This window comes from Sphaeramia orbicularis, chromosome 15 (assembly GCF_902148855.1).
Source record: "Sphaeramia orbicularis chromosome 15, fSphaOr1.1, whole genome shotgun sequence".
Classification (NCBI taxonomy): Eukaryota; Metazoa; Chordata; class Actinopteri; order Kurtiformes; family Apogonidae; genus Sphaeramia; species Sphaeramia orbicularis.
This window is the reverse complement of record NC_043971.1, coordinates 36338604-36364564: the sequence shown is the minus strand read 5'-3', so window position 1 is coordinate 36364564 and position 25961 is coordinate 36338604. Positions and strand designations below refer to the sequence as shown.

The window sequence follows — 25961 nt, the reverse complement described above, 5'->3', positions numbered from 1 at the left end:
CTGTGGAAGACTTCAGCACAAGGGTGAAACAAAAAACATTTTTCAATACACAAGGATTTCAGATCATATTGGACCATCCTTATTATCTTATGGGAATGTAAATCTGTGAATGCTGCATTATACAATATTTAATTTTAATACTATAGTCATATAAATACCAAATTTATTATTTTTCTCATGTTTCATTTTGTACTCGTTTGTGGTTTTTCTACTCGTCTTTTTCTCTGCGCTGCTTGTTCTATGTTACTGCTGTTAACTGTATTTCCCTACGGTGGGATACAAAGTCATATCTTATCTTAATACATTTTTAAAAATCATCCAAAAACCTTTGACGAGAACACAACTGGATGTGCAAGTCAGCTAGTTTTAATGTTCTTCACCTTGATTTTACATTAACTTTAATTAGTTACTGTGTCTAGGTCTTATAAAAGAAGGGAAACCCCTGGAGATATATAATAATGTGTTACCAAGAATGGCAGGATCTGATGTTCTTCAGGTTAAAAAAAATAATAAGTCATCTTTTCTAGGGAACTAGCGGAAGAACATGACGCCAAATAGACCATTTCTCATTTCCTTCACAGCATTACGAGGAGCTCTGTAAAAGGCAAACAGCAGGGAGGTTGAAGCACTCAGTGTGGAAATAAGAAACAGACTCGCGAACAAATTACAGAGGGACTATGTGTTGGAGGCTGAGCAGCGCTGGATCTCAACGTGAACGCAACATAGAGTATATATGGAAACAAACTTTATTAGATCAAACCCCTGTAGATACTAGAACAGCATTTTAAAGTTTTTGCAACAGCTGAGCATTAAAAAAGACTTACAAAAGATTTTTTTATGGCAACCACCTCACTGAAGACACATCATAAAAACCATAACACATCCCCCAAATCCTAATACAGTTTACTCAATAGGCATACAGGTTACAACTGACATTCACACCTACATAAATCGCTAATTCAAAACCAACTTTGTATTTAAATAAGTAGTATCTTATTAATAAATATTAAGTATTTCATCAATAAGTGGGTGTACGGTTCTCTTTCAGAAATTCTTCATTAGTTATGTTGGTATGTGCCCTTATCAGAAACAGGTACAGAGGTGCAGAATATAAAAATCTCGACAACATAAACACTTCATAAGACAAACAGAATTGTAAGGATCCTTCCCCCAATAAGGAAAGTTAAATGTATAAATACAGTATGATAATTCTAAAGTGCATCTGTCAAAGACTTGTCAATGAAACCTCCTACTTAAGAAAGAAAAAACAAACAAAAAAAAAAAGCAGACAAAACTAAAAATAGACATGTCTGGACGTGCAGCAGGTATATTTTGCCAAAACTACTTACATGCTTTTTTTTGTGTTTTATTTGCACTATGGAGAAAAAGAATAAGGTAACAGATTTTTTTTTTTTTTGTTTTTAAAAAAGGATAAACATCTTCACATTATCGAGAGGTGATAATTAGTTCTGTGCCGTTTCGGTGGACTCTTCTCGCTTGGCTTTACAGAATATTCTGTGTAACTTTGAAGCAAACTTGGCTGATATAAAAAGCACACAGTGGTGAATAAGTTCCTTCTTTTTGCTCAATGTGACTTAGCAGAATCTTCTCCATTCAGTCGGTTTATTAGATTCCCCCCCCCCCCCCTTCGTCCCTTTTTCAGAGGTGAGGCCTGCAGGGTTTAGATCTTGGGCAGCTTGGGAGCGCTGATAAGGGGGTTGGTCTCCTGCAGAAATCGTCTTCCTGCGCTCTTGTAGTCGTACGTGCAGTCGTGTGTCTCTGCATAGCGGTGAGTGGCACAGAAGTTGTGTCCGCACCTAAAAGAAGGAAATGAAGAATATTTTAGAACAAATGTAACACAAAGACAAACCGACATTGGGTGTTAACCTTTTTTTGGATGACTGTGCCTCCAGCGCCACATTTTTGCATACACTGTCATTCAAATTACAATAACCCCTGAACCATTTGCACTGTTTACAAAATTAAAAGTGCATCCGAAAGCTGAGATCGGGAGCTTTCTACTGATATATAACACATTACAGTAGAGGTCTGCATTGGCTGAGAATGAGGGGTGGAAGTGGGTGGAGCAGAGAGCAGCAGAGTGCAGTCGGTGAGAAAGAGATGGAAGATATTTTTATTACTTTTAGCCAGAGATGGGGGGACTCGAGTCGATGACTTGACTCGAGTCCGACTCGAGTCGCCAGATTTGTGACTTGTGACTTACTTGATCAACATTAAGAAAAGACTTGACTTGACTTTGACTTGCCTTTCCTGACCTGCGACTTGACTTGACTTTTGGCATGTGACTTGCTAAGTCACATGACAAACCTGTCTTGTCAAAACATGTCTTGTTTTTTTTTTTTTTTTTTTTTTTTTAAACAAATAAATCAGCAGATCGACATTGCTTTATTGTGAGCAAGTGCTCCTGACCTGCTGCATATCAGCAAACCTGGCAACCCCTCCTCCACACAACGCAGACGTGTCTGCACAAGTCTAGTGCTGATCAGCAGAGAGATGGAGGGCACTCAGACCAACACCATCCCGAAAATAATAAATTTTGGATTCAAAGATTACCAGACAACAGCAAATAAAAGAGGAGTGACATGCAACATCTGCAATGTTAAAGTTAGGGATACTGCAAGCACTACGTCGAATTTCATCCGACATTTCAGGACAGCTCATAAAGAAAAGTGAGTAACATGATGTAACTTAGGTTAAAGCTAGATGGATTAACGTCCTGATTATTATTTTGCTACTTGGCTGCTGACATCAGAGAGACTACTAGGCTAGTGGCTTGATACGTTAATATTTTTCTTATCAATGATTTTTTACTTTAGCTAAAAAATAAAAAGTGGCAAGTAGCTGCAAGCAGCGCCAACGTAGTGCTAACCAAGTTAGCTGTAACACCAGAACGCCAACTGGCTAATGTTAGTGTAGCTACCTGCTTTGCATAGCCCTTTGTGTGCATCAATTAGTTTCTTTCTCTCTGTTTTGCGTTTGCAGCCCTGAGTTTTAACACCAAAACTACATGCCAAGAATGAGGCTATATGTATTCAAAACTTTATTTTCAGACGTTATAGCAGTTTTGGTGTTTGGTTTTGGCGAAATACAGACATTTGAAAAAATGAATGACTTGACTCGCGACCTGACTTGACTTGCTTGACTAAAGCTCTGCTTGGACTTGACTTACTTGATCCTCTTATAGAGATGACTTGGACTTACTTGAGACTTGAGGGTTAAGACTTGTGACTTACTTGAGACTTGCATGTATGGGACTTACTCCCATCTCTGCTTTTAGCAACATTTTAGCGAGAAAATGCCTAGAAATATTAAAAAAATACGAAGCTGGAACATGGACATAAAATGTTCTAGACAAGCAAAAATGTTTGAGCACATATAGTGAAAATTAAGTTCTTCCTGAAAAGGTGCAAAAGAACTGGCAAAAAAGACATTTTCTATTTTTTTTTGCAAAAACATAAGGAAATCTAGGCAGCCTGTTATAATGGTAATCCTTATAGGGTTAATTATTCTAAATCTGTTTCTTTTATAAAATGGCAGAAGAAAGCAAAACTTATTATATTCCCCTTGATAAAGACAGTGATGTGTTCCAACAACCCATAATTTACCTTTTTCTTACTGATAATGATAGACTTTATTTTGAACAAAAGTAGGAATAAATAAATTTTTTCATTGAGCAATAATATTTCTTGAAATGATCAGTTTTTTTTATAGTATATTATAACATTAATACTCACCATTATTACATCTGCTTAATCATAAGGTTTTGAAAGATGCCTTTTTCTTTATTTTTCACTTAGACTGAAACCCTCTATTTAGGTTTTTATTCAGTCCATTAGCAACGATTCGCTTTTCTTTTCAGTTCAAATGAGGCTTCATTGGCAGTGAGGAGTCAGGAAACAATGTTTCCAAAATATCAAAATAAAATTAGAATTACAGGATAATATTTACATTTCAGTATCCGGGTGAGAATATTAAACGCACTTTGCACTTCATCTTATAAAAGGTCATATTATTTTTCACAATTTGTATTAGGTTAGAATTCAAAAGTTGTTCCATTTTGCATGATTTTTTACATTCTGACCTAGTCACTAAAATCAGCATATCATAAACAATTGAAAATTATTACACTAGCACCATTCTCTGAAGTAAGTAAAGAATGGGCTAATTAACACATTTTAAAACATCTGAACTAGCACAAAAAAATAATGCATATTAATTAATGTTGCTTTTAATCACTGACATATTCCAGGCTGCAAAAGTAATTACATTTTTATACAGCCTAGTATATTGAAAGAGATGATTTTTTTGTGTTTTTGCATCTAAAAATATGGCTTGTTTACATTACAAACATGGCATTTAAAGGGTTAAAAAAATCTGACAATTATTGAGTATTTAGTATTTTTGTTTATGGCTCAAATGGATGAAATACACAAAAATGTAAAAAAGTTCACTTTTACTACGGCACTGTGCAGATCATACACTTTCGGTGGTTCGGAAGGGCCTCTCTGGGCGGGATACCTAAGGGTTAATTCAATACACAATGGCATTAATTACATGTGGTGATATTCACTATGTTCTGAGTGTTTGTGGGTCGCTGACTGGGTGCATTTAGTCATGTTTTAAACTCCAATGCTTTTGTCTAACATTTGTTTCTGCAGCTTTTCATACATGGTGTTGTGTCATTACCATCGCAGTCTCCCTATTGGATCCACTCATGAAAACAAATACAATCATTATATACATATTTCCATTGTACTTATCTGCATCTGCCTTTTATCGATACATCAATGTTTCCACCTCTCCCGAGAGTAAAATCTTTTGCAATCTTTCCACTTTTTACCCCTCGGCCAACTTCTGGCCGAAGGGGTATTTTGATCGTTTTGTCGTCTGTCTGTCTGTCCATTCAATGACATAATCGCGTTATCTGAAGAATGCACTGACATATCTGCACCAAATTAATACTGCGGATGCATCTTGGCATGGAGGAGAAGCCTGTTGAACTTAGGTGACCTTAACCTACTTTTTCAAGGTCAAATGGCCTTGTGCAGTTATAATATCTGAGTACTTTCAAATATAAATAAGTATGTAATAAGTTTTACACGAGGGCAATCTAATCTAAATTATAGGGCAGTAACTTTCAACAGAATCTTACACTGTATTTGGCTGAGGGGTTTTAAAAGTGTGCAGCATGTTATGTTTATTTTCTGATTTTGGAGTGTCCACTCTGGGGTTTTAATGAGGAGGAGTTCGTTTCTAGTAAATGATATCATTGTTTTTCCACAGGGAAGCACCGATTGTGAAATACTAGACTCATACTGATGTTTAAAATAATTTGGCCAATAACGACGCCAACACTGATGTTATTTTGCATTAACTTGTTTTTGTCGTTATATAGTCTCTCTTATGTTGCCAGCAAAACAAATATTCTTTCTAAAAAAATAAGTGTACTGTTTTCATACAGTTGAGGAGACTGAGGCAAGTAAAAGCTGTAGTTTGATGTGTCTGAGTTCATTTAACATGACAGTGGTCTGAGTTCTTGAAAGTTTCTAATTTAATATTTTTACTTTGTAGGAGAACGTTCATCTCCATCCCTGTCTCACCTGTCAAACACTGAGAACAGATGCTCTATTCTCTGTGATTTTTGTCTGCGTTTCTTTCCCGACTGTGGTCACTGGGCCTGCACTCGGACTGTGCCACTGCTCTTTATCTCTGACAGAAGAGAGAGATTCTGCCAAGTCAGATAATGTTCTAATCTAGTTTGGCTTTCGCAGTTGCTCCTTTCCAACACTTCTAATAGGTTTCTTGACACTGCCTTATAATTTGGTTCACTCCGATTTAAGATCTGTTAAACGTCTCTCGAATGATCCATTTGTGAGGACGGCGATAATGAGAAAAATGCGGTTGAATGTGATCACATCGGCTATCGGCTGCTCTTCTGAACACAGCAGGGTGCTCCATGCTTTAAATGGTTCTGCTGTTTCAAATGGCTTGTGTTAAGTTATTAGAATTTCATACTGTTGCGTCAGATTTGATGTGGACACCCAGGACAAGATCACAGACAAGACAAATGTTCCAAATGCAATGTGTCACGGGGAAAAAAAACTTGGATAATCCTAATATCTTGTGGCAGAACGAGCAGAGAACAGAAGTGTTTTCACTATGGGGGTGGACAGCTGAGCAATAACACGGTGGATGAGGAAAAGGCTGTTTTCTCCCAAAGTGGAGCTTCAAGGACAACAGTAACACGTCGCAATGGATGTGATCTACAACAATACAGCGAGAATGGGAGGAAGACAGGGTTGGAAATTCAGAGGCACTTGTACCTGCACTCGTAGCTGGTGGCCAGGCCGGTCTTTTTGCCACAAAGAAAGCAGTGTTTGGAGTTCTTCTTCTTGCTGCTTGTGGGAGCTTTGACCGGGGGCAGGTGGTATGTTGGAGTGCCTGAGAAGAGATAATAAACTTATTAAAGGAAAGTTGTAAGTAGGTCCTTGAAGTAAATAAAACATTCAAAACAACCTAAAATTATCAGTGGAATGTGAGGAAATAACAGTTTTGTTGTAATGTCATATGAGATGTCAACATGTTGGAGGCAGTTGGACCTGCAGTCGTAGCTTTTGGCCAAACTGGTTTTATTTTGAATGATTTCTTCATTGAATTTAACCCTTAGATGCACAAATGTCTGGATCCTACACTCTTCCATGAGGGGGTCTAAAATGACCTATGTGGTTTTATACCAATTATGTCATAGTCATGTTGAAAATAATTATTTGTATTATATTTTGGTCGAGAGAAGAATGATTCCATGTTTGAATTTTTTTTTTAATTTGCATTATACATTGTCAACAAATTTTTTTTTTTTTAAATATATTTTTTCAAAAGCAAAGTATATATAATATATAGTATACAACAGCAAGAGAAAAATGTCAACTCAATGTAGAATGAATCCAATTGAAAATGAATGTGGGGCATTTTGACTTATGGAAAATTGGGGCACTAATACAAAAACTACAACTTCATAAAACGTAAGTTAAAAAATTAAATGGCATGATGTCAATAACATGTTTGCTCAGGAATATCTGGAATAGTAAATAATAACTTGTCATTACAAAGATATTCCGTAAAAACAACCTCACCGGGCCATTTTTACCCACTTACGCATCCAAGGGTTAAAAACTAATTACTGTGTAGTGACGTACACTGTCACTGTAGCCTGCCCTCAGCTGAAATAACTAAACAGGAAGTAGCAGTCATATGAAAGGACAGATAGCCCTGTGGTGAGCAGTAAATCTGCAACAACGGCTGATGCATTTGCAAAGTGGTAATAAACCCACCACCCACTGCCAGGAAGAAAACAGAAGTGACAGAAACAGAAACAACACTAGTGTCAACATTGCTGTTACTTCCCACCACTGGAGACGGCCATCACAGTGTAAATGACCAATGTTTGATGCTGGAATATTAATGTTTCTGATAAGATGGCGACAGTTTACAGAAGGTACACTATATGGACAAAAGTAGTGGGACACATTGAATTCAGGTGTTTCTTTTCTAATAGGGGTCTGGGCTACAAAACAATAATGACAAGATATATAGTTTTATACTGCGATAAATATCATTGCATTGGTTAATTTAGTTTAAATTTTTATCTTTGTTTCCAAAATGCCCCAGAGATGGTTTTTACTTAATTTCTCTCAACATGGATTTAATTCTTTTTTTTTTAATCCATGACTATGATTTTAAATGTTCTACCTCTAACTTTCTCAAGTATTTTTCATGCTCTGATTGTGAATAATATTTTTCTAACACAACTAACCATCTACTTTGTTCACATCTCACTTAGGAAGAAAAATCTCCCATTAGCCATTGAGGAAATATTGATGTTTATATCTCAAATCAGCATGAACAGGACATTGTACGAGCTGTAGCCATGATGTGCCCCAATATTTTTGTCCATATAGTTTATAAAATTAAGTAAAAACCATCTCTGAGGCATTTTGGAAACAAAGATAACAATTTAAATAAAACTAATGACTGCAATGATATTTATTACAATATAAAACTGTATTGTGACATTTGTCATTATTGTTTTGTACCCCCAACCCCTGTTAGAAAAAAAAAAAAAAACCTGAATTCAACGTGTCCCAATACTTTTGTCAATATAGCGTATGAGGTCAGGTTTGGTATTTGTTGATATGCAGTTATTGAACATGTACTGAAAAATACTCAAGATAGAGGTGATCTAAGGTTTTACTGTGGCTGTTTCTTGCAAAAATCTAAACAAAAACAGCTGAAATGTTAACACATGTAAAAATTTTAAAAACAGAAGTGTTAATTTGAGGAGGCCTCTGTATTGGAAACACACGTTCACACTTATTTCAGTGGCACTTTGGGGAGGGTATTTTCTGGTTCACTCCTGCCCCCTGCTGCTGATGACTGGGAATTCATTTCCACGTCTCAAAATTACAAATAACTCCTTTAACAAAACCCAAAGCACAAAAATGTCTCAAATGATCCAATAAACTAGCCTTGCCTTTAAATCTCAAATGTCACAGTTTCCATTATCACTGGGGTCTGCAAACTGCTCATTTTAAACATCCAACTGTCACATGAAGTCAGTCGTTCTTGCATAAAATCTCAGACACTTTCCAGTTCAAGAAATCACAAAGGCGTAAGAGTGCAAATCAGGCCAATCAGAGTTAGATTGCTAATGAACTCCTGCCTATTCTCTGTCTGGTTCTGGCTCGGCGCTGACGTCAGGGTGTCTGAAGCAGTTGTCAAACACCAAACACCTGCAGTGACATCAAAAACTGGAGTGTGACCAGAACTACCATGGGCTTTGACGTCCCTATGATGCACAGGCGCTTTTCTGAACCTCGCTTTCTGCTTCTTTTCCTCCTTTATGTTTTGGTTTCGTTCCTATTATTTGCACTGAACACAAAGAGGTTTTCTATCATACATTGTGTTGCGTTCTGTTTAATGTCAAACATCTAATACCTGCAGGAAGGACTGGAAAGCTTTGCTAGAGACATAACCCCCCCTTCCCCCCAAAAAACTGTACAAAGTGTCACTTTCATGTGCTTTTATCTTTGTTCTGTTGTGACTCATGACAGTTAATTTGCTGCTAGGTTTGAAATAAAGGCTGCTTTTAAAATAACCAACAGCGCAGCATGTTATATTTAATTAAAAGGAAACCGTACATAAAACAAAGCCGCTCCATGTAAACAATAGATGCTGCTTTACACGGCGCAGATTGTCATTTGTCAGTCCTGTTAACAGATGTAAAGGGATTCCTGAAATAGCTCTACTGCCGTCGTGTTTTCTACACAACCGTCATAAAATGAAGTGCTCGTTTTCTGAATGAGGGAACATTGGCTTTCGTCAACTCCTGCCTGTGATAATCGTGTCTGTGGAAGCGTGCAGCATGGCCAGATTTGTGCGGTGAGGGGATCGAGGAACACCACAGATAAAAGTGACAGTTCTGTGATGAAGGCACGGGGAGCTCGCCGTCAGGCAGCTGGGCGTGGGATTGGATTTTTATTTATTTTGTTGGCTATTATCTGCCACAATACAGGCATACGGCAGCTTCAAACATAATCACAACTGTGCGTATTTTCCACATGTTGTTGTTTGACAGGCTTTGCATTAATTGGATTACAATAAATCTAAGGGTGTCACACCGAGGTTTCTTCTCAAATCCTGTTCCAACTTTTTTGTGTATTAAGTATTAATATTTAAATTTTCTCAGTTGAACTGCATGTCAAACTGACATGAAAAGGAATGACGTCAATGTACTTGTTGTCAAATTGAGAATAATAAGGTAGGATGACAGTAAATATAAGTGGTATCACAGCATTAAAATCTGTGTAAAGTTGGAATAAACAGAGGATTGACGCACATTTTCTGGTTCAAAATGCCATATGTTTCAGACTGAAACTTCTAGTCTTCTGAGTAGATCTTAACAGTTAACCCTTTAACCCTGAAACGTTATTTCAGTGAAACGAACTGCTGTGAATTTGCTTCTGCAGAATTATCATAAAACCTGCTGAGAGTATGTGCTTGTGTTCCTTTTCTTCAGGAATCGTATTACTTTCAAAATCTGGTAGTCATTTTGCTTTACTATGTGTTTTAGGGTCAAAACAGGGTGAAATACCAGAAAAAGACAAAAAGGAATTGAAGTTTTACATGTTCTTACTAAATAAGGCACTCAGAATGTACATCAATAAGAGATTGAGGATGATGAAAACGAACTGTGAACTGGAACACACTGAAAAACAAGTATTTGAATTTTGGCCCAGTAGGTTTTGTTTTAGGGCTCTTTTTTTCTAAAGGTTTGGTGGTTCGAATCCTGGCTCCGACTGTCCACATGTCGAAGTGTCCTTGGGCAAGACACCGAACCCTAAATTGCTCCCAGTAGGGCCTGGCAGCGCCTTGCATGGCAGCAGCCGCCCACTGTTGTATGAATGTGTGTGTGAATGGGTGAATGTGAGGAATTGTAAAGCGCTTTGGGCACCATTAAGATGTACAAAATGCACTATGTAAGTTCAGTCCATTTAAATTAGTCCAGCTGCTTTTTGACACCTGGTTGAACTCCAAAAAGCAGGTACACAGTCAAAACTCTGTAAAAAGACAGTAAAAAAAAAAAAAAATTTAAAAAAAAAAGGAAAATAGTGTGGAAAAAAAAGACAAAAAAAAGAGCCCAAACCGTCTATTTTTATCACGAGTCAGTCTCACTCACTGTTCTGTGTTTTGTCCCCCATTACACAGGCAGTGGGGGGTGCACTGAGCATGCTCAGATGTCTATGGAAAGCGCAAGGTCTCGTTTTGACATGCTTCTTGAATATTTAGGAATTTTTAAAATAAATAATAAAGAACACTCGTTACAGATACATTAGGGGTCAAAGGGTAAATGAAAATAATAAAATACAACTTTTGGCATCTATAGTACATGACATTCTGAGTACCACTAGCCTATGTTATGCCATGATACTACGAATTTTAGAATGGGGCAATGGACAAATGTTTTTTTTTTTCTCCATTCACTCTTTTCTTGTCTGCAAACCGTATTCTCTGCTCTAAAACATTGCCAGAACCGAAACCACACAAAAATCAAATGAAGAGTGAAGTTTCTCTCAAAGCCCTAAAATGAAAAACTGATTGAATATCCCTATCGTCCATATGGGACTACATAAAACACGACAATAACAGACTTGGGCTGCAGCAGTAGGCCAAAGTAGTATAGAGTCTGTCTAACCAAAGAAAATGGAGAAATTCCGCTTTATTAGACTTGCACGAGAGACTCCAGAGGAAACAAAGTACGTTATCAGGCACAAAATATTCTGTTTTTTGACCCAATTTCAAGAGGGACAACATTTCTAATAAGATATTTCCATGATGAATGAAATTGAACATCCAAAAATAATTCCTGTTTATAAGATGCTGAGCATAACGTGTTTTCCACTGGTGGCAGATGAATGTAGGCAGCCTCCCTCTTGAATTCCTTCCTTCCAAAAGCTCATCTTTTCCATTTTTGCAGATATCCAACAGCCCAGGAATATTCTCTGTAAATAATAACAGGTGTGGACTTCTCTTCCTTGGATCTTTGTCTCTACTTCTGCAGAGTGTAATGGACTGGATATAAAAACTGAATAATAGCATCATGCCACGTTTTAGTCGGACAACACTCCACTTGAAAAAACGTCTAACAAAAGCTATTGACAGATACATGTCAATAGGCCTGGGTACATGAACACCAATACTCTGATCATTATTTGATTTCTTGAGTTGTCCGATTATTTAAGTGATCATGTAAACAGGGTAATCTGATATGTTTTATCAGAAAACGGAGGCAATCTGATTGTGAGAAATCGGATTAACACACCTGGATTTCTCCCCAATACTCTGAGGTCTTCCTGCTTGTATACAGGTTAATCTGATTTATTTCGTTCTTTTACGTCTGCGCATGTATAAACAATTAAAATCGTAGAGAACGGAAGTTAGGTAGTCAAACATGAGCAGAAGACAACAGGAAGTTTAAGTCTACCATCACCGCATATGTACACACTCCAAAGGAATTCTGATAATGGACTGGTGCACATTATTACAATTATCTGATTACTCCCAGTTATCAGACGTTTATGGTTATGGAAGCAGGCTCAGTGTCTAGTGCATGTAAATACTGTGACTGACCTGAGAATCAATCTTTTCTTGTCAGTTTGCAACAATGGTAATTATTTGTCTCATTTATGCAAAACATCCATGTTTCACCATTTTTTTTTATTGAATTTCCATAAACTGGACTAATAAAAAATTGAAATCTGACTTTATGACACAGTTTTGTATGTCAAAAACTAGTAACCATCCTCCACACTGCTGACATTAGTGGTAGGGGAGTGGCTGTAGTAGATACAGTGGCTACAATTTTGGCCCCTTAAAAAAACAATCTTCAACACAAAACTAATGAAAATCTGCTTAACACCATGAATCTGTTACTAAGTGGTTATACATTTATACTCCTTTTCAACTCTTCTAACATATACTTAGTGCCATTAAAAAGACATGGGTCAGAATAATGTGTATATTTGAAGCAATATTAAATTAATTGGTTTGGGGTTACCTTCATATTAAAGAGGGAAGCATTGGTCATTAGAGAATGAACTGTGGACAAATTTTGATCAACTTAACACATTTATTCAGTCACTGAATACAGGTACTCAGAAATTGAAAGTGTCATCATTCAATATTGGGTGTGTCCACCTCTGGATTCATAACAAGCAGTGCAGCGACGATGCACAGAACTGTTCAGAGGGATCCGATCCGATCTGGCACTCAGACGACTGACTGTACTGCAGTGACAGCACAGATGGCGAGCGAATTCACCACAGCTCAGACCCGCTCGTAACATACCAATGGCACATTCTCACTGTTGTATCGTAAGTCGTGGCATTTTGAGCTGGCAAAAACATTTCTGCGTTTTCTTTGCTGCCTTTATATAGGCTATTGACCACAGCTACAGTTACCAGTCAAGCGTGACTCTATGCAAGAGATTCGACTCAATGTCTGACATTAAAGGATTAGTCCAAACGCCAACGTTGCACGCGTCGGGAATGAAAAAAACACAACTGTTAACTGTGTTACTCATCTCGTGAGCAACATATACAAAATAGGAACCTGAGCAAATCATTTTCTGGAAATGACACCACATGTTTGGACCATGCATTTTTAATGGCGCTAAGTATATTTAAAATGTTTAGAAACAAATCTCTACCCTCACACAGACACTGTTTTTATAGCATACCATAACCCTACAACTGCAGTTCTCAAACAGCAGAACAACACAAAGGCTGTGTCAGAGAAATGTTTACCATTATCTTAAGTTTATGTTTGCTTCAGTTGCTCTAAAGTGTGAATGTCTATATTGAAAGCGCTGACGCTTGTTTGCCTGTGTCGTTCTGTGACTTTGTGTCTGAAAACAGAGAAACAGGCTGTTTTGTGTTTGTGACCCCTGATGTATCATGTACCTGAAGAAAACAAAAAGGTGTGAATTAGACGTATTACATGAGAAGAATATGAACTTCTTCAGATAACGGTTTACCTCATCCCACATACAGTGCTTGATGACACACATGATGAGACGTGACAACTCATTTTTCAAAACAAAAGCAAAATACTTGATGTGCTTGTTTAATGCATCTTGTGTCCTTAGTATTCTCACTGCTTATCAATGAATAGTAAAGTAAAGCTGTGCAGGCACCGAGGGCAAACACTGCTCTTAAATCAGGAGAGTGTTCGCAGCATTGTACTGCAAGGACATTTCTCATCAGTCTGAAGTGGGACAAGATGGAGGGAACCAATAAATGAGTCAAACACACGAAGGGCCTTGGAAAGAAAAAAATATATTTACAAACACACTATTTTACTGGAGGTGATGAGTCACTTCTCAGCACGAGAAAGTGTGTGGTTAAGACAATGACAGGGTGGAAGTCTGGATTTCCTTAAGTGGCCCCTTTTGTGTCCAGACAGTGCTGAAAATGGCTCCAATCAATATTTTCTACTTTAACAATAAAGTTAACGTTTGTAATAATGAACAGAATGATCTTTCACCAAACTGCGGTTTACTCTTCAGCTATGAGGAGCATTGTAAACATCCACTCAGGGGTATAATTTCAATTTGATCAATTCTGTCTATCTAAAAGGTTGAAAAATGTGGTCAAATGTTGAGTGAAAATATTTTAGTAATGAACATTCAAACTATAAGTAGTATTTAGCATTATTTACTGAGTGTATAAAATAAAGACGTTAGCCACAGACACGGACGTTACAAAACTTAAATAATGGCTGAAGACCAATGAGCAGTTATTTAAACTGATTTAGTGTTCTGGTACCAACATGCATTTTCATTTGTCTGATTTCACTGGGATTTCACTGGCAAAGATGTACATGTCACATACAGACTTTATGTTTGTGTATTAGGTACATTAGCAGCTGCTAAGATGCATGTGGCAACTCAGTTCCACATTTTTATTTTGATTAATTTAATTGTGTGAAAACTATGTCATTATGATTGATTATTCTCTCCACATTATACTCCTTCACTTGTCCCCATAATCAGTCACTTTGATGATGACAACAGGCTCAACATTACCGATGACAAGGTTCACACATGCATTTCACTTTGCCTTGACGCCATTTTTTGAAGTCAAGTCGGACTGGGGGCTGTTTATCATATGATGACAGACAGATCCTACCAGATCACTACGGATGATGATGAGTGTCTGCATTAGGACCAATAACCAATTAGAAAAAAAAAATCATGTCTACCTGGATCTTGCTTTTTGTTATTAGTTCTAACCATGTTTCAGTATCAAATACAAGATGTAGTAGAAACTACTGCTCATTATATAACTTTAATTTAAAAATAAAGCCTAACCTGTGTGTCTTGTCTGAATGACTCATGATTGTTAGCCAGCCATCTGTGTGGAACCAAGTGGAATATTTTTTTGCCATTATTGCTTAAGTACATGTGCACAAGCTGCAATGTTTGTGCAACTGTTAGTTTGGTTGTTTAGATCTGAATGGATGGATCCTGTTCAACGCAGGACGACTGCCATCAGCAAAATCTCACCATGTCAGAAACATTTTATGGATAAATATCATTCAGTGATACAAAGAGAGAGAGGAGTCTTGATTCATTATATTGTGTATTGATCTACATTCTGTGTGTGGTGCTAGCATATCAATAGTCAACATAAATAAGTAAGTGTGCTGGTGCCTTCTGTTGCTTGTATAGCTTCTGCGGTTCTACCATTATGAATATTTAAAACCTTTGCAGTGCTTTGTTGTAGCTCTCATACAACAGCCACTAGGGAATTCACAACATTCTCTTGATATGAGACTCCTCCTTTCAAACACAGCATCTCAGGTCAGAACTACTGGGCTGCTACATGTGGACACTCATGGGACAACACCCTGAATTTATCAGCCTAAGACTAAAAACAGCTGATTCAACCAACTCAAAGCATCACAAAGTATGTTTATGAATAAATAAATAAAGTGTCTGCTTGGTCCTTACCTATCCTCCCAAATGAAGGTATGACTCCTGCAGCTGATGACTGACTGCTGTTGGCCTAAAACAAAACACAAAAGAACATGTCAATAAAGTTGATTCAATGGTCTATTATTAAAAAAAAAAAAGCTTGATTTTGAGAGGATATATCGTCATGTAAAATAGGATTAGTCTATGGAATAATAAGTATTTGTCTTACAAACAAAGCAACTATATATGTGAAAGCTTAACCAAAGAAGTACAAGGTTTGACACTCAAAATCAAGCTTATCAGGAAAATGAAAAATACACATCATGTAGGGCCCCTATCACAAGAAAATATAACTGAATCAGAATCATTATATATCAGTAAGTATATCCATATTGTTTTCATTTCACTGGAATAACATATTCATATTCGCATTTTTCGTTATTAATCATATTATTCTGGATTATGCACTGCAATACATTTCAATTTAAAGATGAACCGTTTCATTTAAACACATGAAAATATGATTTATTTGTGTACAAAAATGTAAGGTTTCAGTATTTCTCTTAAATATGTGATTTTTTGTGATCTTAAATACTATTGTGAATATTGTATTGCATTCAACTTTTACAGCAATACTTATGACATATACTGCCTCTAACAGCTCTACTTTGGTTTAAAGCATAATTTATGGGTTAGGCTTTATCTCAGTTTGACAAGAAGATTTTCATGTTTACTGAAAATTATCTCTGAACATGAGTCATCAGTCTCTTTGACTAATAATCTCTTTTGGCCCAGAAAAAAAACAGCTATTGTTCCCCAACACAACATTGTGTCTCTAAAGACAATGTACAGTATAAATAGAAGTCTGGGCATTGTTGAAAAAGTGAAACAAAAAGAATTAAACAAATTTTTTCAACCAACATTACACTCACCATGTAAGAGGAGGAGGCTCTGTTTAAGGGTGACATTTGTCTCACGAGACCATCCTGAAGAAGCCTGTTGGTTGGGATGGACGGCAGCTTGGAGCCGAGGCTGCCCTGTCCTGAGGCTGCAGTAGGAGGCAGTGCCAAAGCCAGTCCGAGGCTCTCTCCAAACTCATCCCTGCTGCTGTCAGAAGCCCTTGTGGAGAGAGAAGCCAGGAGGTCAGAGTTACTGAGGGATCCGACTGGCTCTTTGCAGGCTTGGTTGGCCATCTTTGTGATGCCTCTTGCTTCTCTCTTGGAGATGAGTTCTGGCATCTTGCCAGGTGATTCTACTTTGACGCCACGGAGGCGTGGCGGGTGGGCTGACAGGGTGGAGGACGGGTGTGGGGATATGTTGCTGGGCTTCACTTGTGCTGACGACTGTGCCTGAAGGTTGGGCTGTAAACAGGAGACGGTAGATTCAAAAGGCTGAGGCAGAGGTCTGGTAGTGGAAGTTGGTGAGGTGGAGGTGGGTAACGGAGAGGGGGGACTGATGTGAAATGAAGTGCCTATCTGTGTCCTATCAGCTCTGCTGGTGAGAACGTCACTTGGTCCAAGCGTCCAGGTACTGAGAGGGGAGGGAGAGAGCGGCAGCTGGTGCTGAGCCCCAACTTCCAAAGACCGCAGACCTCCCTCTGGCTGGCTGGAAACATCCAGACTCAAAGGGTCTGACAGCTCCCCAAAAGCAGCTCCGGGTTGTGTTGGTGTCACCAGTCCAGCAGCCTCATCCAATAACCCCAGTCCAACTGCCTCCCCTGCAGGCTCAGCTGGGTCAAAGATGGCATCAGGTGGTCCTCTAGTGCACAGAGGAGGGAGCTGAGGGTAAACGCAGTCCCTCATTAACCTGCCACCGATGTCCAACCGGGAAACTTTTGGAGGAGGACGAATCTTAGCAAAGGAGGGGCAAGTCTCCCACGGCTCCTCCTCCTGAAGCATATAACAAGAGGGGGAGGAGAAAGTTGGAGGGGGTCTTCTAGGGAAGGACATGTGAGCAGGGGGTGCAGCAGCAGAGGCCGGGGAGGGGTCGGTAGAGTCATGGTCCCTAATTGGAGGTAGTTGTGCATTTGACTGCCGTGGCTGGTTCACGTGGGAGAGCGAGCGAAAGAAACGATGGTGGAGTCGTGTGCCAGAAGGTCCTAGAGGGCCACTGCAGGGATGGGGACTGACCGGGGGCCGGGGTTTCGCCTTAGCTGACTTCTTCGGCTGAAGGACAGAGATAGATGGGGACAGAGATGTCAGACTGTGCTGTCAGACTTACTTATGTTGCCAAAATTCTGTCAAATACTGTAATGCAGAAAATAAACTGAATTAAAAGCTCTTCTCTTATACATTTTGAATCTGTGGTTAAATTAACATCTACACATTATCTAGAGCTTCTAAAAGGGTTATGCAATATGACACGTTATCATTATCACATCATTTGACTGATGGTTTGCATTCTTCCACATGGGGTGGGATGGACTTAGGCCATTTTGTTTACATGTTATATTTGGTCTATTTATGCTATGAGCTTTATTATACCATAATTCAGATTTTACAGTGTTCAATATTTATATGTGGTATTTTATATCCTAGTATATATGTCAGGCCGGTGTTCACTGTGAGAATTGAATACTCCATTCTCATATTTTAAGTATATATTTTCGGCCAACACACATTTCCGTGCGGTCATTTAACATGTCTATTCACTGAATTAACAGAAAATGTGCGACATAGTGATATGTATTGTCATCTGGATATGAGATGGCCAATAATGTGATAAGGGATTTTGGACCTGATATCACACAGCCCTAATGGGTTCAATGTGATGGTAGCATTAGACATAATTTGGTTCAACTCTTTCACCATTTCAACAATTTCACATACAAGCAATGATAATCCATTCTTAATAAAACCTGAGTAGAGTTATCATTTTCATAAGACTATTATTTTTTACTTGCTGAAGCTCTAATAAATATTAACAGTTTCCAGTGTTCCCAGTAGCTCCCTACCTTCTTGTTAAGGTTCATGTCCTCCATTTTTGCTTTGAGCAGCTTCATCTTGTTCATGGTGATTGAATTTTCCAGGCTCTGCTGTGCGGCTGCAGAACTCTCTCCATCCTCCTCTTCCTCTGTGTAGACGTTATACACAGAGCCACCGCTGGAAAATAGAGGAGGCGAAAATCACCTTTAACTACACAGATTGAAAAAGCTGACTACAAAGCAGAAGTGATTAGCACATATGTTACACCCACTTCTCCTGCCTAGTGGCCCTGCACGCCGCAACATCTGTCATTACAAAGGACATTTACAAGGTTGCAGTAATTGCTGCTATCAGCGATCAGTCACACTTTAATATTTAACAATACATGTATGTCAGAGATGTCAAACTCATTTTAGTTCAGGAGCCACGTATAGACCAATACGATCGCAGGTGGGTCGGACCAGTAAACAGTATGTGAAAAAAGTAAAATTACAATATGAGAATGTTTACATCTACAAAGTTTACTTAAAAATATGAATAGCATGAACAACCTGAAATGTCTTATGAAAAATAAGTGCAATTTTAGTAATATTATGGCTCAGATTATTATTTCCTCATGTACTGTACAACCTACAGATCATGGTGGATCTACAAATACATTTAGTAACAGGCAGAATATTGTTAAAATTACACTTACTTCTCTTAAGACATTTCAGGTTGTTCATAATAATACTAATACTACAGTAAAAACAATAAGACCTAGTAATTAAGATTTAGTCATTTAATTGCATACAATAGAGACATCACATACATACATCACATTAAATCCAAATTAATCAAAATTCTAAATGCAATTAAATAAATTAGTTTTAGGTCCAATTTGTTTTGAGAATATGGATTATGATCATATGCTGACCTCAAAGATTCAGACAGAGGTGTCAGGGTGCCATCTCCTCTGTCCACCACTCGGAAAAAGTTCAGCTGGTCGCCTTCACGATAGACCACGAATGTGACCTGCTTGTTGGTCAGGCTCTTCTCCCACCCCTCATCCCTAGTTCCCTCCATGAGGTCAGCCACGTCCTTCATGGGGTCCTCCATGGTTACTGATAAAAGAACAGAGCCTTTCTGTGATGACTACAGCAAAATACTGTCACATTTTGTAAATGCTGAACAACAAAAACAACTGCCTGAGTCTCAGCTAGTACGGTAACTCAAACTGCATTTTTGCTTTTTCTTACCCTTCCTGGTGTTAATTGGGCCTCCCCTCATGGCTAAGACCAGTTTCAGAGTGCAGCCCTCTGCAATGCTGCAAAAACAAACAGGCTCATAATCAATACAGCAGAATAAAAGAGCAATACTGTGACCAGTTATGCACTTTTCATCATATGCACGTCTAACAGGAGAGGAGGCAGCAACAGTCTGCAACATGGAGTGAATATTTATGTCCAAGGAAACTGATTAACTTGTGACAGTAAAGTGAAAGTATACTGACAAAAGCTAAACAACACTCTGAGGTTCAGGATAATTTCCAGACTAACTTTAGTACACAAGTGGGAATTCCACTAGAACATTTGTTTCCTATGAGCAGATGTTTCATTGCCTTCTCTTCCCCTCTGCCTCTGAACTTCAAAAGTGTGCTGCAGTGCGATAGGACAGCTTTGCAAGATCTCACCAGAGGCTGTTCATGTGGAAAATTAAGCGACAAGCATTCATAACAATACCACCATCTGCAGCCAGCAGACCACTTGAGGGTGCGTCCTGCATCTAATAAACTGATAAAAGCGGATGAGCAAGCTCTCCAAATATGAGCAGCATGTCACTTGTGTCATCGCACTCCACATCTTTGACTAATTTAAAATGTACGAGACTGAAGTGCTTTATTCAGACCAAGATGTAAATTGTTCAAGAGTTGCATCATGTTTTCCAAAGATGAGTCACAATTGGATTAACAAGTTTAGACGAAGGATTTTGTTTTGGTTATAGTAAAATGAAGTAAATCAGGTTTACCCATAGTCATGAAGACAATGCTCATCATCCAGCTCCAGGTTGTTCCAGATAAGATGTTGCTGGGCAACAGGGATACCTTCACAGACAGTTACAGCAAGGGCAGGAGAGAAAGAAACTAGAGTTGACATGGCCCTGTGTATATTTTATAATGTTATTTTACACATATGACAGGTGGGCTAGAATAAAAACTTAAGAACTATCTGTTAACACTCAAGATAACTCTTGACTGCCCTCTAAAGGCACAACTGTGTAATTGCTGAACATTACATTATATCATGCAGCTCTCAGGGGAACAATGACTTGTATTATTATAAAAACACTTTGAGATGGTGCGCTAGAACATCACCCTTCTCATATCACTGAGATCATCATATACACACACTGCTTTTTTAGATTGGGTTTCTACTAGTACAAATGAAAGCACAGCAATAATACTCCAGGCTTCAAAACACAAAAGTCCTCTTGAGCAACTTCTTGAAATAAAATGGAGCCGATTCATTGTCAGGAAGCTCTGTGCCCACAATGAGCGAACTCGCTGACCTGAGGTTGGAGGTGAGCCAGAGTTTGTGAGTGAGCAGAGGCCCCTTCATTGCAGAGTGGTACGCTCCATCACAGACACAGACTTGGCTGACACACTTCCTCACACATAGATTACAGGGAAGGCTTTTGGACCAAAAGCAGCAATGACTTCAGGGTTTTACTGACCTCAAACAACATTAAAGGATGGAGATGTGTTGCATAAAACAAAGCAGTGAAAAATACTGATTCTCAAGGACCCTAGTACTGTATATAGTCTAAATAAATAGACTTCCACACATCCTTTTTAAGGCAAAATTTCAACATGTGCATGGAAAAATGCTGAAAATTTAAAAAATACGTGAAAAATTGCAAAAACTAACTGATTTTATGATGTACCAAAAAATTAACTGCATGATGAAGTGCAGTATAAATTAAATGAGAGTGACAGCAGATTAATAAAAAGGTAAATTATGTGTGGCCATGCCGAGTTCTAATTTGATCAACAGTAGTGCACGCAAGTGTGTATTCATTTGCATATTCTTTTGCAGATTAAATGTTATACTTTATATGAATTGATTGCTTTAAACCCTATTATTTTTGCATTAAGTAACTTTTCATTTATGAATATGTGGGTTTTGCACAAACGAGGCAAATAAAAGGCTTGGGGGAATAATAAGCTGTGTTGTACCTTCTAGCCTGTGGATCTTTGCTTTGACTGAAATGACAGCCTCAAAGGGCAACACACGCAGCTCAAAGCAGGTCCCTGTCAGGGTCTCTATGTACAGCTCCATAGTGTCATAGAAAGGAAGTTTGTAATGAAAAGCTCCCAAGCTGTCATCATTAAAGAAGGGTGGCTCCTTCCTGTCGGTCATCTTGGCAGGTTGGGGAGAAAAGGACTTCAGGGGTATGGCGAGATGGGGGGACTGGCCCAAGATGAGGGAGAGAGGGACAGGCTCTGCTCGCTGGACTCGCAACCGTCACACATCATGCAGGGTGATCACAACTGCGAGTGGAAAACACAAACAAAAACACAATAGGATAAAGACCGGCTCTTATTTCACCACCTACTTCTACACCTGGGGTTGGGTCCTGAACTTTCATACCAAAGCACCTAGATATGATAGAGAACCAAAAATGCCTCTACAACAGTTATTGTAAATCAGTGTTTTTCAACCTTGAGGTTGCAACCTCACGTGGGGTTGCCTGGAATTCAATTGGGGTCGCCTGAAATTTCTAGTAATTGATAACAAAAAAAAAAAAAAAAATACTAATAAAAAATATTTTTTTAATGATTCAATATATATTTCATTATAATTAAAACACCTCACACTTTTCCAAATAAAAATCAAGTTCAAATAAAATGCGGGATATAATATCTGAGAGGGCATATCTTGATTGACCTGCTCATGTGACCGTGTGTGTTACTACGCTTCAACCTGCCCGGACACAGTCGCAGTCAGAAAACCAGACTGAACAGAGAATGGAAAGATTTCTTTGCCCGCCTGGCCCCGCTAAGACATCTCCAAGAGAAACTGAGAAGCAGACACCAAAAAGGTGCATTATATACATTATATAGCCTAATTGCTGTCTAAAATTAATGTTAATTTGCAACATAGTATAGCAAATTATTGCATGATCAAAAACAAATTAATTTGAGAAAAAAAAAAAAAAAAAAAGGCTCCGTTTTGAATGTCTGGGGTCGCCAGAAATTTTTGATGTTAAAATGGGGTCATGAGCCAAAAAAGGTTGAGAACCACTGTTGTAAATAGTTTATGATTTGGTCATAAAACTCATGAATTGGAAAATGCCAGAAACATAAAACTAAAGAGTACTCACAGTACATTACTATGCTCTTGTCTTTAGTTTTTGGCATTGTATGATAGTTTTATATTTTAAAATGTAAGTAACCTCTCTCAGTGTAGTGACTTTTACTATTTTGTGCTTTGACACTGCATAAATAATCATGCTTCAAAAATACAGGCCAAGTTTAATGCCTGAAATCACACACTGCGATATAAAGCATACAGTTTTAGGAACCTGTGTGAATTACTCGATGTGCTTTGACAATGCATAAAAGGTGACAGATAAAGCAACTTGAAATGAATGGACATTTCTCATTCACACACCAGCTTTAAAAGGTATTTTGACTTGATTTAACCACATGGCTGGACATTATTTTTTTTTGCCATTTTATACATTCAAATGCCATTCACACAGGCTTTTAAGATCATGCTAAACGCAAACAAAATGGGCAAAGATGACTCCTTACTCTTGTTTTCTTTTTAAACACATAACAGTTTGTCAGGTGGCCTTGGACAAGTGGGCAACACACAAAAAACTGATAATTTTTGCCATGTTTGCCAGGTGTGTTGCTCTTTAGCTGTACGACTGCTGCACTCAATTTACCTGTTGTGGTCACATGATCCCCTCCTACTGGGTGGGGTTGTATTGCTGATGCAGCGCCCAAGTGTTTGTTTGTAGCCCTGATAAAGACTGTTTGTGGTCAAAACATGTTGGCTTTTTGGACTTCTTTAGTGTGTTGGCAAATAAAAATTTTGTGCTTTCTTCCTTGTGTCAAATATATTTTCCCTCTAGCATGTCTGGATTTCTTTCCATTATGTTTTTCTAAAACACAAACAAATGTTCTGAAGGACCCACCTGTATATAAAAACTGTAAGGATATTCTCAACATCTGATGAGTGCATTGCTACATTATTTACACTGAAGCATCAGATTTAAAAAGGACACAATGACAGATAGAGGATTAGCAGGTTTTAAATTGAGGACCTAATGTTTCAGAACAAGAGCACATCTCAGTGGAAGCAGAAACATGCAACTCCTCATAAAACATTTAGCGCAGCATTAAAGGCCCTGGCCAAAATTCAAGAAGATCAGATGTGTTACATAAACCCATCTGTGGTGTGAGGTATCCCATGGCTGACCACAGACTTTGACAGATCACCTCTAGTGTGTCGACACTCAAAAGTTTGATAAGAGATACTGTGTGTGACTGGTGGGAAAAGTGATCATGCTTCAAAAATACAGGCCAAGTTTAACATCTGAAATCACACACTCTGTTATATAAAGCACACAGTTATTTTTTATGTACCTGTGTTACTCAAAACAAAAGCAATGTAGTATATCCTCTGAAAAATAATATTACTGTGACAGAAAAAAAAAATACAAGATGCAAAACACAGGAAAAAAACCTTCAACATTTATCCCAAAAATGCTATTATTTATTAGCATTTTGGGTGTTTGGAGTTTACGAAATTTGGGATAAACTGATACGGTTTATGAATAATATGCAACGCTAGAGGCTGTTACCAAAAAAAAAAAAAAAAAAAAAAAAAAAAAAAACCTCGGGCAACCATTTAAAACACCAGTACTCAAGGCAAAACAAGTTGGATTGTTAGGCAAAGGAGTGAAACTCTAGTTAAGAAGGTGCACTTAAAACTTTAAAAAATTTGCATGTCATAAGCAATTAATTTTTTAGTGTGCAAATGTTAATCAACAACAGAAGAACACAGGTAGTCAAATTATTATTTTCAAAGACGTAGCTGAAAATACTGCAGGTCAATAGTGCACTGTTTTGTTTTTTTTTTGTTTTTTTTTTTATTTACTTTAGTGTTTTTACAACTGTTCTGACATTTTACTGTGATTTTTCTAGATATTGTTATGAACGCAGAGGATGGATAAAATACTAACAGTATGGTCCTCGTGGGTTAAATAAACAAATCAACAACAACAATCAAATCAACAACACTCCAGTGTTTTATTTGAGCAGCTTTGTAACAAAACGAATTAAGCATCTTTAAATCTATGTCTATACCTACATCTGGACGTAAAAAAAAATCATTTCACAAAAGGCCTGATTTATGAAGAAGGGTTGTCCTGACAGGCCATTCTTTACATAAATCGATTGTGTTGTGAACTTATAAAGGGACACCATGTACAGACAACATCCAGGTATATTTATGGAAAACAGAGGCTACAGTGAAAGCCACAGGCCAGCTTCGGCAATCCGAGAGGAGCTAACGCTACCTAACAACGGAGATGAATGGAACAGGCAGGCGTCTCATTAGAATTCAGCAGCTAGCGTTAGCATAGTGGCCACTAATGCTATATGAATACAACTTCCTTCAACAAAACGGTTAAAAATCAATGCTAATACTTGTATTTGACTGCATACACCAACATGCTTACCGGTATATCCTACTACAGGAAGGTTAAGCGGTAAATCCGACGGTGCTAGTTTACGTTGCTATGTTAGCCAACAATCAAACAATGGCTACCTTTCTCGATGGTGGCTAGCAGTGTGCTAGGCTACATCCAGACGCTGCGAGTCCTGTCCGGGCCAGTGTAACTGTCGAGGGGTTTACGGTTCGCTCCAGAGCAAAGAGCATTTCACCACGTTTATCCCAGAAAACGGCAAAAGAAACAAACTAGGGCGTCTGCCGCTGTCGGTCGCCTCGGTCCTCTTGTCGGCGACATCATCGTACCTGTCAAAGACGACTGAATAACACCTTTGTGACATCTGGTGACTGACAGCGAAAGCACCAATAGGAGTCGCGAATAACGACGTAGGCGGGATAACACGTCTTCTTCGTTGTTGTCAGAGCCGTGGGTTTAAAGGCATTTTTACACCACCCACACTAAATTACACTCATATCTTCAGAAAAGTCTATATCATCTCTGTGGTCAGCAGATCCTCCATGTTATGTTCCAGCTTTGACTGGGAATCTGATGTCTTTATTTTATTTATTTTCACATTTTGCTCACTGACTTGAACGTTTAAATTAAACTATAAATTTTGAATATCATTAATCCAGTTTTTTAAAAACAGTATATTCAATATTAAGACCATGTTAAACAGCTTGTATTCTCCCAAAACTGCAAATAAGCACAAATATAAAAAGAACATGACCTCTGTGTTCTTACAGAAAATGAGTCTAACC

General features: G+C 38.2%; 1 protein-coding gene across 2 annotated transcripts; it reads right to left on the bottom strand.

Annotated features, from left to right (window-relative positions):
• Nucleotides 1-732: 732 nt before the first annotated feature.
• Nucleotides 733-25961, bottom strand: zfand4 (zinc finger, AN1-type domain 4). Of its 2 annotated transcripts, none has more exons than XM_030156753.1 (10): nt 25299-25961; nt 21692-22006; nt 20485-20560; nt 19716-19783; nt 19394-19580; nt 18507-18654; nt 16486-17718; nt 15590-15644; nt 6345-6462; nt 733-1817 (listed from the first exon to the last, which is right to left on the bottom strand). In XM_030156753.1, exons 2-10 carry the CDS (start codon nt 21873-21875, stop codon nt 1682-1684), a joined length of 2205 nt encoding a protein of 734 aa, XP_030012613.1. In that variant the 5' UTR covers nt 21876-22006; nt 25299-25961; the 3' UTR covers nt 733-1681. The 2 variants fall into 2 exon arrangements, with proteins under 2 accessions (XP_030012613.1, XP_030012614.1); XM_030156754.1 differs by lacking the exon at nt 25299-25961 and adding an exon at nt 25210-25229.